The following is a 17733-nucleotide window of genomic DNA, read 5'->3' as shown; positions in this document are numbered from 1 at the left end:
CAGGACAGCACACTCGACTTATAAACTCCCTCTCAATTTAGCAGCATCCAAGATGCCTCCATGCAACATCAGCAAAAGCTCAGATCAGGGGCAGGTACTTAAAAGGCGTCACCTAACTGTTTGGGATGAGTACACCACGGCTCACAAGGGAGCTTTGGAAGCATTAGATAGAGCCCTGAAAGACATCCAAGACTGTCTGGCTCCAATGGGAGGTGTAACGCTTCTGTTGTCAGGTGATTTCAGGCAAACTCTTCCTATCATTCCGAAAGGCACTAGAGCAAACGAGGTCTAAGCATACCTAAAGTCCTCTACCCTGTGGCATCATGTCACGACCCTCAGTCTTACCACTAACATAAGAGCTCAGCTACACAGTGACCAAATGTCCGCAAAGTTTGCACAGGACATTTTGACACTTGGTGATGGTAAGGTGCCTCTTGATGCTGCAGGAGAAATGAAAATGTGGCCATTTTCCTCTGTTGTTAATTCTGTAGATGACCTCAAACACAAAGTCTTTCCCAACTTCACAAAAAACTACCAAAATCACAATTGGCTGTGTGAAAGAGCAATATTAGCTCCAAAAAACGTCGCTATTAAAAAAATAAATCAACAGCTAATGCATTCTCTTCCTGACACTCTTCACACTTACAAGTCTGTTGATACAATTTCAGATAAAAATGTAGTGGTGAACTATCCTCCTGAATTTCTTAATTCGTTGGAACCTCCGTGACTACCTCCCCACATATTAGCACTTAAAGTCGGAACTCCTGTAATGCTACTCCGCAATCTGGAACCACCAAGACTTTGCAGTGGAACACAACTGGTGATAAAGAAAATGATGTCACAGGTTATCAAGGCTATCATTCTTTCTGCATGTGAAAAAGGTCATGACGTCTTCATTCCAAGAATTCCTCTTACTCCATCAGGAGCAGAAATTCCATCTACATTCAGAAGACTGCAATTCCCCCTTTGTGTCAGTTTTGCCATGTCCATTAACAAATTTCAGGATCAAACCCTCTCTGTGGCTGGTCTTCTCTTGGAAAAACCCTGCTTCTTGTGTGGACAACTTTGCCAGGGGTGTAGCCAGCCCACTTATGCATACCTTTCCTTCATTGGACACTAAACTCTACTTGAAAAAGACCTGCTGAGGCAAGTGAAATCAAAATCAAACCACATTCGATGACTGGCACCCGTGCCAGTGGAGCGCTAACAGCACCATCCAAGAGTGATCATTGCCAGAGCAGCTGTCTGGCTTCTGTGCTGGTGCATATAAAAAGCACCATTTGAGTGTGATCATTACCAGCGTCGCCTTCTAGCACTTGTGCTGGTGACACATGAAAAAACATTCAAGCGAGGTCGTTGCCAGTGTCGCTGGACTGGCTCCTATGCAGATGACACGTAAAAAACACCATTTGAGCATGGCCGATGCCAGTATCGCCTGACTGGCCCTTGTGCTGGTGGCACGTAAAAGCACCCACTACACTCTCAGAGTGGTTGGCATTAAGAAGGACATCCAGCTGTAGAAACTCTGCCAGATCAGATTGGAGCCTGATGCAGCCATCTGGTTCGCCAGTCCTCAGTCAAATCATCCAACCCATGCTAGCATGGAAAGTGGACATTAAACAATGATGATGATGATATATATACCTACATCGCTTGCCAACTAATGTTGGTATGTTTACATCCCCATAAATTAGCAGCTTCACAAAAGAGACCGATAGAATGAGTACTCGGGGTCAATTCGTTCGACTAAAGGCAATTCTTCAGTAACGCCACAGTCAAATGTTTTAAACAAGTAAAAGATAAGAATAAACAAATATGTCATTTCACTCCTGAGCAATGCCGGGTATCTCTGCTAATGTTTAATAAAAAATAAACTCATTTACCAAAGTTTTAACATCATCATCTTCAAAATAGTCACCTTGAGCAGCGATACAGTGGTCCCACTATTCCTGCCACTTATAATCCAGCCAGGAAATTGTTTTCTGTACTCAAGTTGAGGACCTTCTGCGACACACTCTGGATTTCAACAACAGTGTTAAAAAGGTGACCTTTGAGCAGCATTTTCATCTTGTGGAAGAGACGGAAATCTGCAGGTGCTAAATCTGGCAAATAGGGTGGATGTAGAAATGATGCCATGTTGTATATAGGGAGAAACTCACAAGTGAGAAGAGCTTGGTGAAGAATCCAATTTTTCACGCACCACAGATCTGGTCACTTTTGCTGAGTGTCCTCCTGCTAACACTTCAAAACATCATTGTAGAACTTTCAATTGACAGTTTGGCCCTTGGGAACAAATTGTTGACGCACAATACAGACATTTCTGGGGGGGTTACACTCATGATAGGTGTTCCAGACTGCTCATCATTCCAGGGATATTCTTCTGCTTTTGAAATGCTCATGCCACTTGAAACATTGCACACAAACCATTGCCTTGATGCCATAAGCTTGCCAAAACATGTTCAATATCTCTGTAGCAGACTTCCTAAGTTTAATGCTAAATTTCACGTTGGCTCTTTCTTCCAACCTCCTGTCCATGACAAAATTGCAGACTGCAGCATACATGTGATACAAAAACAAATTTCACAACTTGTGAAGTAAACACAGCGATGTCACACAACACAATGTTTCATGAAGGTCACTGCTAGCTCCCACTGTGCACACAACTGTGCTCTCTCATCTGTTGGTGTGCTACAGAACTAATCCAGGAAATTTTTGACACCCACCTCACATGTGTATAATATTTACATGAATGATTTTTAATTGTGTTTAGGATTTCTAGTAGTTTGATTTATTTCAATAATAAATACATCAATGTTAGTGGGATAATATTCAAAACAAGGATAAAACTTCTAGCTTACTGATAAGTCGCTAAAATTTTGTGTGGTAATGAAAGAAATTTAGTCTCCAGTATATGATAATTTTATATCTTTACATTTGGATATATGATTTAATGAAACAGAGGTAGAGTAATGTATTCACAAGGTGTACTTCAACTACTGTTACGCGAAACTCCAAACCCCCTCTGCCATCTCAACGGTAACATTACTCTTTATAAAAGTATGACAAGTCCATCTTTTAATCACATGGGGGTGCTAATGTCTACCACCACAACAAATAGCAGCTTTAACTTTATATTGAAATGATTACATCATCATACTGAACAGAAAAAATTTTAATGTTGCAATAATGTTGTATTAACACTGTATCTAATCTGAGTGTCATCATCATCAACATCATTTAGGGTTGTTTTCCAAGCTAGCATGGGTTAGACAGTTTGAGTGGAGCTGATAAGCCAGAGAGCTACATGAAGCTCCAGTCTGTTTTGGCTTGGTTTTTATGGCCAGATGCCCTTCCTAACATCAACCACTCCATAGAGTGTATTGGGCATCTTTTACATGTCACCAGCATGGGTGCTCTTTATGTGTCACCAGCATAGGTACCTTTTATGTGTCACTTCCACTGATCATGACCACAATTTCACTTAGTTTGACATGTCTTCTCAAGCACAGTAAAGTGCCAGAAGTTTTGGTCACTTGTCATCACCTCTTTGAGACTCAACATCTCTGAGGTGCTATGCAGTGGGAGTGAACCTGGAATCATATAACTGCATGGTGAACTTTTTAACCACACAGCCATGCATGCACTTATGACAATGCCAGTGTCTATACACATGCTTGTGCTTATCACACACACACAAATACACACAAACACACACACACACACACACACACACACACACACACACACAAATACACACAAACACGTGTGTGAGATGGAAGAAAGGAAAGAAAACCAACCATGACAGAAATATTTGTACAACATGCAAACAGACAGTAATATTCTTGTCAGTGGTTTTCTTGGAGGATACACAAATATACAAACAAATGTTTGACTAACAGCATACAGTGGCAGAAAGAATCATGAGAAAGACTGTGGAACAAGAGAATACAGGGACATAGGTCAGAATTCAAAATTGAACAAAATATTAGATGATAAGCCTGTTTGCATGTTTATCTACACGTACATTTAACATATGCATTATACATGCACACAAACACACACATTTTCAGAGCCTACAATGTATGCAAGAAGACTGGGAAATTGTGGTACTTGTGGCATTTCACAAATCCATTAAAAACAATATGAAAAATATGAAAGTTGTTTCTACTAAGAATCAAACCATTTCAATCTATTTCTTTCACCAATAAGCACCAAACTTTTCAACACTGGCACGCTTTTTTTTTCTGAAAGAACTCTTGAGGATAAATACCACACACACACACACACACACACACAGGGGTGTTTTCAGGTAGTAAGGACATGCTTACAAATTAAGGAGAACATGTTTATGCATCGATTCTCAAGAGGTTAGTCAAAATCTAGAGGAAAGACTTTAAAACTTTTTTTTTTTCATGTAGTTATTGAGTTTAACAATCCTGTAATTTTATAAATGGAGTGTATGTTTTGATAAACAGCATCTAATAATCTACACACATAAACATACATTCAAAGATGTGTACACACATACATATAACTGTCTGCACACAAACACACAATATCAAAAACTTCTTTTTTTTATCAAAAAAAAAAAAACTAAATTTCATAATCTTATTCTAAACATGAATTCTTTTGAAACTTTCAAACAGTCTATATTTGTTTGACATACAACAATGAAAGGGTTACAACAGCTTTCTGAGATCAAATCTACTCTAGGTGTTTTGCTAAGTTTTCTAAGCAGGGCCCTTAACTAAACTTTGCCTCTACCTAACTATACAGAATATTACTGGGATTTGTCTAAATTGACCAGACTATCTAGTCATTTATCAATAATTGATATAGGTGTGCAGTATATGCATCACAGTGCAACTTGTGTAAAAGAAGGTCCTTTAGCAGAAGGGTTAGGGTGCATAATTTCTGATCAATTTAGGGAGGTTTTCTTTACATCTCTTTAAAGAAATAAGGTGGTGAGCTGGCAGAATAGTTAACATTCCAAGCAAAATGCTAAGTAGCATTTCACCACCTTTACATTCATCATCATCATTTAACATCCGCTTTCCATGTGGGCATGAGTTGAACGGTTTGACTGAGGACTGGCAAGCCAGATGGCTGCACCAGGCTCCAATCTGATCTGGCAGAGTTTCTACAGCTGGATGCCCTGAGTTCAAATTCCACCAAGGTCAACTTTGTCTTTCATCCTTTCAGGGTTGATAAAATAAGTATCAGTTAAACACTGGGGAGGGGGGGCACGATGTAATTGACTTACCCACTCCTCTGAAATTGCTGGCCTTGAGCCAAAATTTGAAATCAATATCTTTAAAGAAATAGAATTGAGATAAGCACAAGAGCAAGTAGGACTAACACCAGCTAACAAACTGTGATGAATTGGGGCGATTAAGATGATTTGGTGAATGACAACCTCTTACAAATCTATTTGTTTTATTGCTGCACACAATATATCATATTACTAGTAGTTGTGGCATTAACATTATTGCTAGTAGAAACTTTTTTTTTTCTCTTCTTCTATACCACCACCATACAATCAAGTTGAACAGTAAAGTAGTGAAGTACTTTTTTTAATTCCCAGTCATACTAGGGAGCCACAGAATAGAAACTAATTATAGAGTTTAATTTATCAACTTCTATCCCATACCTTCACAAACATATCAAGGTCTGTGTAAAGTTGAGAGGGGATCTCTTCTTCCCATCTAAAACCTTTTCTTAATATATCTAATTACTTGTCATCCACCACTAGTCAAAAGCTAATTGCAGCTCAAAATATACATCAACATGCGCACGCACGCACGCACGCACACACACACACACACACACACACACACACACACACACACACACACACACACACACACGTATTGATCTTCAGTAAGTTCTATGCTGAGAGTTCTACACAAGGAATTTTAAGGAAGAGAGGGAATTCCCTTTAGTGGTGAAGCCTGTTAAAAGTCAAAGCATAGAATGATGGAGGAGGAAGGAAAGGTTTAAGTAATTTGACGGAATATGATAATAAAAACAGCAAAACATAATGATAAAAACATTATAAACAACACTTCAGGAGTTTGTAGAAGGCCAAGAAGAGAAAAAACCTCAAAGGCATGATGAGAACGCTAAATTGGTTATGTAGTGTTTTAATACAAGGAACTTAGGTTAACAGAGAAAAGAAAAAAGCAAGAAAGGAAAATGAAGAAACCAAACTTGTAAGGGGGAAAATTAGATCAAAAAGAATGGACTTAAACATACATGGTTGATCAGTTGTTGGAGAAAGTCAGAGGATACAGCAAAGAGAAATTTATTTCTATTACTGATGCAAAGAGGATTAAAACACTTATAAATACAAGACTTTCAATATTTGGTTGAGTGAGCAGAGAAGTGAAAGTGTAGTAATTGAGGTGTGGGGTGTCTGGTTATTTGGTATGCCTACAATTAGGGCAGATTTACTACTAGATAAACTAAACACAAGGGCTGTATAACTTGAATATAACAGACTCAACAGTTAAAGTAACAAAATTTGCAACTTCTAGCTTCCTGTTTCAGCTTTGTCAAAACAGATTCTTTACTCTTCAAGAACTGAAGTAAACAATTAGCCATAAAACACAAGCTTACACTCCAATACTACATAGCAACCATAGCCATTACGAGTGCCGTTGACTACACATCAAACTGTCAATATGTTCTATGCATAAGTCAGTCATACTACATCATACAATACACCATAGTATAGCAGCCATATACTATATACCAGCCACCAGTTACATAGTAACCACAGTATCATAGTGTTGGCATATAGCAATTACACTTGACATATTCATCACATAATACTGCAGACACACAACAGTGTCATAGTTATTCTATAATAATTACTGCACATCATAAACACCACAACTTATACAAGAGCCTCTCAATGAAGTCACTTCTCCTTCTAAAATTGTTCCTCCATGTAGTCATGGTGTGACAGATTATACTGTAAATATTATTATAATCAGTCCTAATCTTTTAGATCCCTTTACAGAACACCTTATAAAAAATAAAAAAAACAACATACACACAAGAACTAGCAAAAAGGATGTGTAAAAGAAGGGAAGAAAAATTGTAAGGGTAACAATTCAAAGATGCATGTATTAGGGGTGTGCAGAAGAGGGAGATAGGGGTGGGTGAGGGTGAGAGTGTATGTGAGAGAGAGGGTGTGTGTATGTGAGACAGAGGGTGAAAGTGAGTGTGTGTGTGTGTGTGCACGTGCGTACATGTGTGTACATACATGACTGTCCCCATCCAGCTGTAAATACATGCATATGTGAGAATGGATAGTTCACTCATTAAGGATTAATAAAAGAAGAAATACTGGCAAAATATTGAAAGAAAACTGCCCACAAGTGTGTGTGTGTGTGTACTACCCAAAGTGTAACTTATATAAGGGTGATATCTTCATTAACTGTACATTACATAAGAGATGCTTATAACTCCAGCTGTACCTCATATTCCAGTTATGCCCTTCACCCATTAATTTTACACAGGTGTATCTCTCAGCTGTAACATATACCCCAATGTCCCAGGTGTAAATAAATATATAAAGTGTCTTCCAGGCTACAAGTAACCAACCCTCACCCCACCCTCATACCCAAATCCCCACACAGATAAAATAAACATAAAATAACAGAATTAAGTAAAAATAGATAAAGGAAAAAAAGTAAACATTAATACGCAAAATACAAAACAAAGAAAAGTAAAAACTAGAAAACAAAAAAAAATAAGAAAAAAAAAACAATATAACCCAGTAAAAAAATAGAAAGGAGTCAGTTGCTTAGAAGTCACCAAAGAAGAGGAAAAGCAAGAGAGAAAAAGTCAAGAACTGTAAAGCAAAAATAACAGGGGGGAAATAGAGTTAAGCAACAATGAAAAAAATCCCTTTAATTCAGATTAAAAGGAACAGCTTTGAGTAAAGGTAAGGAAAACAATATTTAAATAAAAAGAAAAAGCTTCAAAAGGAAAATAAGCAGCTACTAGTAAAGGTGTAGGTGTGTGGCTTTTTATAAGAAGCAAAGAGTTATATTATATGTCCATTATATCTCCATATAATGTAGATATTATAAACGTATATACTGGCATGAAGAGATGCTTAAAATATTAAAAAAAAAAAAAAGAGACAGAGAGTGAAAAAGAAAGCTTAGAGGTTAGACACCACAACATATCTGATCATTATTAGTTTGGAGTTGGAATAAAAAAGCAACATCTGCCACAGGTCCCTATATAGTTAAATAAATAAATGATGACAGTAACAATTAAAAACAGTAGTAAGGCTAGTAGTAGTAGTAGTAGTAGTAGTAGTAGTAGTAGTAGTAGTAGTAGTAGTAGTAGTAGTAGCAGTAGTAGCAGTAGCAGTAGCAGCAGTGATAGTAAGGTAATTAATCTTGTCAGAGCTGTGTGAATATAGCCATTATAATCTACCATTATGGTATATATTCTATCAGTCCTAAAATGATAAATAGAAAATCAACTCTGGCCAGACTTGAACCAGAATGGTGTGAGCTTAACCATGTGGTTACTTCACATTCACAGAATGATTAGACTCTAAAGAAAAAAATCAAATTATGTCTCAGCCATTTCCACTGCCCTTTAATAGATAATCCTACCCACATCAGCACTAATGTTATAGCCATATGATTTTCCTGCCCCCAAGTACAGATACTACCTAAAAAATCTTGTTGATATTCATCAATCCTGGTCAAATTTTGACTCAGAAATGTGAGTTCCTTACTATTCACTTTTCTGAGTTTTTTTTTCTTTTTTTACCTAAGTTCCCTGTTCTCTTTATAGATGTAAATAAGTTACAATTCTTTTACACAGATTTGAAGCCAGTTTGCTTTTGAAGTAAGACTATATTTGCTGTAGTTGGTTTTAACACTGTAAATATATATTTGTGTTTAGTTGAAAGGAGAGATTAATGCTAAAGATTTTGTTGAGTCTAAACACAGCTGTGGGTACTAACTATTGGCTTCCCACCTAATGGACTTTTCTCCTAACTGCATCATCATCCTGACTGATATAAGAATACATAAGAGTTGTCAGTTCCCTTGTATACATTTACAACTCATATACTTTCTGACACAATGAATATTTGTAATAATGACTTATATAAATGCCAGACTTAGGTTGGACTCTTTTAATGATGGTGGTGTATCAGAATCTTTAGGCCTGAAGACTGAGTATTATCAGAATAGATTCTCCCACTTGTCAAACCATCCAGAAGTTGAAGAATTTGCTTTGATTCATATTTTATTTTATTTTTTTACTTATTTGTTAAAAAGATTCACAAATCTGAATTCTAGGGAACAGTGTAAAACCTTATTAGATTTATAACCTCATCATAAATTTATTTTCTTGACAACCCATTTTGTCTTTCTCCAGATACCCTTCTAGCTCACCCTCTAATGCTGCTGCAGCTCTAACTCAATTTGTTTTCTCACAGTATACTCTAGTTTATTGCTGGCAGTCAAGATATGATGCCTCTCAATTCTCACAGATCTCTCATTAGATAATTCCTCTTCCACAACTTTAATAAATTCACAATGTTCTTGACAATACAATTAGTTTAGCAGCTAGGAATTGGCCACCTTCTGCCTAGTCCACTGATACTCCAGTATTTACCAGAAAATAGCCTAATATTTTAAACAGATATCAAACCATACTTCTCTCTCTCTCTCTCTCTCTCTCTCTCTCTCTCTCTCTTCCATACACAAAGACCCACTTCAACATCAAGGTTGTGTCCATCTTACCTAGATACTGAAGTTGTGTAACTATTAACAGAAGTCTTTTCTTAGTTCTAAGCCAAAGTCTTTCTTTCCATATCTCTCTCTCTCTCTCTCTCTCTCTCTCTCTCTCTCTCACACACACACACACATTATTGCCTAACATTATTACTATTATATTATGTATCTTTTCTGGTCATTTCATGCTATGATGGCCATCTATGATGAAACACTTCCGTTTTTTTTTAATGTTAAAATGTTTGCATTAAAATTATGTGTGACTCTACTATAGTCTCCTCTTAATTCTGCCATTCCATCTTCACCCTACTTCCCAGACAATATCAACCTTCACTAAAGTCTGCAAACTAAATAATTATAGTTCTCAAAGTAATTTACAATATCACATTCCAAAACATAATTTTAGAATTGACTTTCTTTTCTTTAATTTTTAACTCCCAAATTTATTGAAATGAAGCCAAATATGTTGGGTGTATGGGTGGGGGGAATCTACATTAAGCTAAAAGTTTTTCTTAGAACTGGAACAAACCTATGCCAGCTTAGACAATTTGGAAATCCACTTGAGTTAGTTAATAGCTTTATTAATAAACTCTTTGCTTTTAAGTAGATAAAAGTTATCAGTAATCCAGAATTCTAAATACTAATAATGCTAACAGTACTACTACTACTACTAATAATAATAATAAATTTAGATAGCAATAATAATGTCAATTGTTTCACTTTTATGTTATTCAGCAGTTTTCCTCCCGTCATCCCCATCTGATCAGTGCAGCAAGTGAGTGGACCTGGTTAAGTTGTTTGGACAAGAGGCAGAAGAAATGAAAGTTAATGGAGGAATCTATAAGAGAGAGGCATTCTCAGAATGTTGGTTGATGGGTAGGGGCAATGAAAAGTTCACCTGTTGTGGCATCAAACCTAGTTGCTGGGGCAGTTTGGAGTAAAGTCATTTGTGAGTCTGGCATTTCTTCATTGTGCAACAGTGCCCCATTAAACTGATTTGACAAGAGATCACCTGGAACAAAAACAGGGAAGGTATTTTGAAAAAAAAAAAAAGAACCACTGTTGCTGGTAATCAAAGATGGAGACCATCTGAGTTGGACTGGTTTTGTTAACAAGGAACAACTTTTTGAATGATAAATGGTAGAATTTAACTTTACTCCTAATTCCTTGAAAAAAAAAGATGGTAAATATAATTAATGAAATCTATTAACTAGATACATGGCCAATTTTTGAGAATGATAGATACAATCAATTGAATCGCTCTTTATATTGACTCCAGATGAATGAGAGATGAAGTTGTTATTTAGCCTCCAAGTTGGCTGATTAAGCAAACTTAAGATTATTCCAGCTGTGACTATTCTGTCTTTTCCTTTTTTTTTTCTAGACAGTGTAGTTTGGACTACATAAGCCAATATGTCCATTTAAGACAGTAAGTGTTGATTCAAACGTGATTTTACTGTTATTTTTAGCAGGCTGAGAGATCAGAGAGAGGTTACTTCAAGCAATGTGTGATTTGAACATGGAACCAAGATAATTGTCTTTAAACACTCTGATATTCCATGATCTACATCATTTCTACTAACCCACACAGATGTCTCTATTAAATACATAAAGCCAAAACAAGAGGTGAAAGGGCAAGAAACTTTGTGTCTGTTAGAAAAAGCATTAACAAAGGTGATAATGATTAAGATTTTCCACTAGATTTATCTATCATATACTATATTAACATTTAAGATTTGGGAATATAAACATTTAGCTATCAAGTAGACAAAATACAGCAAAAGTACATATTTTCTTTAAATACAATATATATATATATATATCTATTTAAATACATACACAATTTATATATTTATTTATTTATTCCATAAAAATGTAGGTAATTCATTTCCATTTTGGATAAGGCTTCATAGCTTTATCCAAAGTGGAGATGAATTACAAACATTTTTAGGTGAAACAGTTGCTAATTGCAATGTATTACGTTAAACCAATGGTAGCATTGTAAAGTCACAGAGAGAGAATGCAATGTTCAGTACTCATTCTCTCTATTAAATGTGTGTGTGTGCACACATATGTGTGCATAGACATGCATGCACACAATTACTGAAAGACAATAACTATAGGCAACTGCTTCAAAACCCTCAACTTTTATATCCAGATTGTAAATTTACATTCATACCTACAGTAAATGGTGCATTTGATTTTGTGAGTAAATTGTCTAAAAGAAAATCTGGAAAAACTGAAGCTTGCAGAAAAAAGAAAAATCAACCAGACAGACACACACAACCATGTATATATATAATATTTATTTCTCATCAGATGGAGTACTTCTTTGGTTGAATATTCTATCACATTATATAGATAGATATGCATATACATATATACAAATACACATATGTATACAAATACACACAAAACATCCACTACACACACACACACATACACTACACACACACACATACACACAAGGCATTTGCTGATTAAAGTGATTCTAAATAAAAAATTTTTGACACTGAAGGGGTGATGCAGAAAGATGAGGCACCAGACTTGTTAACCAAAATGTTTTTAGTCCAGCTTTAATCTATCTACATCATCTCCACTCCCCTAATGCTATAAATAGCAATAATAATAATAATAATAATAATAATAATAATAATACTTGAAAGGAGAAAAAAGAAAAATAAGAGAATATTTCCAAATGTTCATATTTGTTGCTATTTCTGGTCTACAGGGAGAGGGTGGGGTGGGAGCAGTAAGCATAGCCAGCCAAATTGTTAGATGCAAAATATATGCAATGTGAAATGCTAATGCAGTAAGACAAGTTAGGGATAACGAGGAATTCAGTTGTTTGTTCATAACCTGCCAAAGAATATTTCAAGAGAGAGGATGGATGGAAGAGAAGTGAGCCATTAATAGAGAGATATAACAAAATTTACCACAGCCAGACTACAGCAGTCAAAAATACTAACTAGTTATTCTAGTCCTTTATAATTTTATTTTAAACCAAACTGCAAACATGCAACAACTAAATTCTGACAATGCCATATTTCATGATGCAAGCCCTATCCACAAGACAGAAGAGAGTGAGTAAGATTTCTAGCAGAAACTAAAAATGGTAACTGAGAACTGAATTATAAATAACAAAACAAAAAAGAAAGAAAAAAACTATTGAAAGAATACTTTAAAAAAATGTTGCATGATGCCAAAAGACCATCCCCCTTCCTTCCTAACTTTTAAATACTTGTAGGTTAGAGTATAAGCAATGAAACATATCAAGTGATTGCTTTATTAATATATCTGTATTAATATAAATCTACCTTTGTGAGTCAATATTAAAATTAAAAAAGCAGAAAATAAATTGTACAAATTTATAGGAATCAGTGAAATTTAATAGAAAATATAGAGAAAAATTATACTTACTTTGGAAGTTTATTTCTTCCCACTACACACTTTAAACTATCTTCAGTAATGCAGCAATATTTCTATTCCTTATATTGCTACTAGAGTTGAACATTATTATTTTAATGGTGATCCTAACTTTACAATAACTCTCACCTGACTTCCCCTCCTAATTAAAACCATTTCACTTAGAAACAGTAAAACTATTACATCTGCTCCAATAATCCTTTCTTTCTCTCACCTAAAAATGTGAACTGAGCTTACATAACAAATTACTACTGCTGCTGCTACTACCATTAGTTCCTGGCAAACCAAAATAACAAGGCAAACTTGATGCCCAGCTACAACTAACTCACTGATTCAGTAATATCACTGAGACAGAAATATAGACATGATTCAATCTCATTTCCTTTTCTCTATAAATTAATGCAATTTATGAAATTGTACTTAGAGATGTCTTTGCTAATCTATATATAATAAGGAACCTTTAAAAGAAGGATTAAATAAAGTTCAAAAAACAGATCTAAGTATCTGGCTCAATGAAAATGATGTGTCGGGGGCAGGATAAACGTGTAGAGCTGAGGCTGTAGACATCTGAGACTCAAAGCAACTTATGTAGCCTAACTTAAAAGTCACTGCCTTTTTCTTTATTGACAGAGAAGAGGGACTTAATTTTTTATTGTTTTGTACGTGATCCATTATTTTGTTTAACTGGACCCTATATTTTCCTTCAATGGAAACTCGTCATTTTCACATGTCAACTGTATGTGTGTTTGTATGTATATATATATATATATATATATATATATATATATATATATATATATATATATATATATATATATATATATATATATATATAGTGCCCCTGGACTGGCTCTTGTGCGGGTGGCACATAAAATACACCATTTTGAGCATGGCCGTTGCCAGTACCGCCTGACTGGCCTTCGTGCGGGTGACACGTAAAAGCACCCACTACACTCTCTGAGTGGTTGGCGTTAGGAAGGGCATCCAGCTGTAGAAACTCTGCCAAATTAGATTGGAGCCTGGTGTTGCCATCTGGTTTCACCAGTCCTCAGTCAAATCGTCCAACCCATGCTAGCATGGAAAGCGGACGTTAAACGATGATGATGATGATATATATATATATATATACATAACTAATATTTTTATAAACAAACCCAAAAAGCTTTGTGAGTTATGGAGAGAAAGCTACTATGGAAGGCTCATAATATAATAACTGTACAATAACAGTATATAATACATATCATTATGATATTTATTCTCTGATTTTGAAGCAACAATTTTTAAATATAAACAAATGACCAAAAAATGATGAGCTAACCTCAGGCTGAAATGAACCCACAAACCGATGCTTTCATGGCTCCTTGCGAATATGAGTGGTCAAATGCTCACTCATCAATTTCAGTCAAATTTAGTTAATATATATTTAAACTGTCTTAATACTACATAAATAATATTGTCGCTTCAAAATCGGCGAATAAATATCATTATGATATATATTATATACAGTTATTGTACAGTATATATATATATATATATATATATATAATCATAAATATATAGGGATTATAAATTTTTTACCGAAGAAGGTTTTTTCATACTGAGCTACCCGGCAAAATTGTTGATTATTAATTTTATTACTAATTGACGATTCCCTGCCCTGCATATCTATATATATATATATCTATATATCTATATATATATATATATATATATATATTATATATATATATATATATATATATATATATATATATATATATATTTGTTTTGCAAGATTTTTGATGTGAAATCGTGTGTTGAAACATGTTGTTGTACTTGGGGATGGTCATATTGCCAGTTTAGCCATGAACAAATAAATAAATAAAAACAAATACAAACGAACACGTATTAACAGAGAATATAGGTGATACAGACACTCCCCATACACACATGCACTTACAAAAGACACAGAAACATTGAAGGACACGCATGCGTAGACACATACAATAGGAATACAAAATACAAAATGGCTGATAGTTAGCAAGGTGAGACACACATAAGAAAGAAGGAAACAAAGGACCACTGATGAGGTCACAGAAGTGTGACGAAAGAACTCTGGCCGAAATAAGATTAAGATAATATAAAGCTGAAGCAAATTAACACCAAATATACAGTGCGTGTGTTTTTATTGGCTAAACTGGCAATATGACCATCCCCAAGTACAACAATATATATATATATAGACAAGCTATTTGAGCACTCTCAAGGGCTGCTCTAACTTTTTGCAATATTTCTATGGCTATATATAAATATACCCTTGAAATGGTTAATTTTCATTAAACAAAGGCGACATATATTTCATGTAAGACAGCAGAAATCAATTTGAGTTCAGTGGATGAGAGATTATCTCTCATCCACTGAATGACAATGTTAATGGATGAAGATAAATCCCTTTCTTTCAGTACCTGTAACAGAAGAGGCTATGGAATTGAAAGAGTTAAAAAGGAAACAACAATAAACATTTACTCTCCACATTCAAATAAAACCATTTTTACTCCGGCATTACTTACATTCTTTATTTTTATCCATGGCTTGTTGTAGTGAGAGTTCGTCCAGAGAATTTTGTGGACTTGATGGTTGTTGACTGGTGTATCCTGCTGTTGGTGATGTCCCACCAAGTGCATTCTCTCCCCCCACTACTGACGATGCTTTGGCACGCTCAGCAGCTTGTTTCTCCATACGGCAATCTTTACAGTAGAATTTATGGAAGTACTGGATGGTATCCTGGTCTAACCGTGCTCCCCCATAGAGGGGGGTCCAGTTTGACGAGCTGCTAGATTCTGCAAATACACAAAAACAAGAGAAAAACATAAGTAAAAACCATCAAAATGAAAGTACTTGTAAAAGTACAAAAATCATAATTTTTAAATGAAAGCCAAAATATCATCAAAAAGCATTTTTGTTTTTCAAAAGTCATCTAAAATTAAGCCAAACATTTTATATCTTCTTAAGGTTTAATCTTCACCTGTTTCATACAATAGTTGTGGCCATGCTAGTGCATCATTTGTAGAATGAGTGTTATATTCTTACAAAAAATTCAGCTTTGAAGGGAGCAGGTAAAAGTTATGACCACTGCCCCTCCCTACTCCTCAGGTTAATTAAAACGAAAAGTGTAAACAATATTCTAAGTTAATGAAACTAATGATAATTTCCATTAAATAAGTTTTAAAAAATTGAAGAAATCAATACTTCAAAACAATGGTTTTGGATGTTATAGGGACAGCTTTCTGGAATGGTAAAAATATTATGCACATATGGTTACATTTATCTCAAAGTATGCGTGTCATTATGAATGTACCAGTGTACATGTGTGTTGACATTAGAATATGTGCATTTCATTTTCAAGGTATGTTAATAATTATTTTTAATGGAGTTCAGTACCACAAGTAACTTAGAAACTGCCTTCAACTGTATATTTCACCCTTTAGCATTCAGATTACTCATGTAATGCTTATTTGTACACTTTGTTTTGTATTAATCATAGATTGTCTCATAGCTATGAGATTTTGATGATGTAATTGCTTATTTTTAGAATGACATTGAAGGGTAAATATGAGAAGCCAGATCTAGTCAGTTTGAACATAAAACAGGAAGAATCTTTGGGCCGAATAAGGCTGGTTTAAATGCTAAAGTGTTAGGCAAGGATTCCAAAAGAGCATTTTAATTGTAAACAATGACAGCAGCAACAGCAACAATAACCTTGTCTATTTTGACAAATCTACCAGGAACAAACATCGTTATATCACTGCTAATTTCTTCCATAAAATTAATTACCATGATTTATATTACATATGGACTTAATTCTAAACACTAAATAAGTAACTGATCATTTTATTTTAATCCCTAACATCTACAAACACTGTCTTCTTCCACCAAATGCTGTCTTTAACAAAATTATAATAATCTCCTTCCCAGATATCGAATATTCAATGTTAAATTTGAGTGACTCACTACTATTATTTCCCATCAGTGTGACACCACTAAATCTCTCTCTCTCACTCTGTGCAGTGATGTCCACTCACCTGAAATGTACCATATTCACACACACACACACAATTATTTTGCTATTATTTTGTGCCATTAATTATGAGAATATTCCATCCTATATAGACAACCTGTTCGTTGATATCCAAGTTTTTAACTGGAGAAAACTGTCAATGATCAAGAAGTACATTTGGGTTCTATCCATTGTTTGGCACCTTGGGCAAATATCTTCTATGATGGTTTGGGTCAACCAATACTTTCTGAGTAAAACAGGTAAATGAAATTTATATGGAAACCTGTCACACACACACACACACACACACACACACACACACACACACACACACACACACACACACTAACACACACACACACACACACGTATAATACTGATGTTATTTTAAAAGTTTCTAGAAAAGTCTTAGTAGGTACAGATGAGAAACAATAGATTATTTTAATTTAAAAACAACTTTGTAAAGTAATAAAATAAAAATAGATATTCTGAAAG

At 35.0% G+C, this 17733-nt stretch overlaps 1 protein-coding gene across 35 annotated transcripts in view; it reads right to left on the bottom strand.

Annotated features, from left to right (window-relative positions):
• The window catches only part of LOC106872761 (uncharacterized), a 417879-nt gene that overhangs the window by 60945 nt on the left and 339201 nt on the right, over nt 1-17733 (bottom strand). For 19 of the 35 annotated variants that reach the window (XM_089358676.1, XM_089358653.1, XM_089358654.1 and 16 more), the window contains one exon: nt 15752-16021. In XM_089358676.1, the coding sequence (XP_089214802.1) occupies nt 15752-15920 (169 nt within the window). In that variant the 5' untranslated portion in view covers nt 15921-16021. Of the gene's footprint in view, nt 1-10674; nt 10789-15751; nt 16022-17733 lie in introns of all 35 variants that reach the window. The other 16 variants (XM_089358664.1, XM_089358645.1, XM_089358646.1 and 13 more) reach the window with 1 other exon arrangement.

This window comes from Octopus bimaculoides, chromosome 10 (genome assembly GCF_046866305.1).
Source record: "Octopus bimaculoides isolate indiv1 chromosome 10, ASM4686630v1, whole genome shotgun sequence".
Classification (NCBI taxonomy): Eukaryota; Metazoa; Mollusca; class Cephalopoda; order Octopoda; family Octopodidae; genus Octopus; species Octopus bimaculoides.
This window is presented reverse-complemented; position numbering and strand designations above follow the sequence as displayed.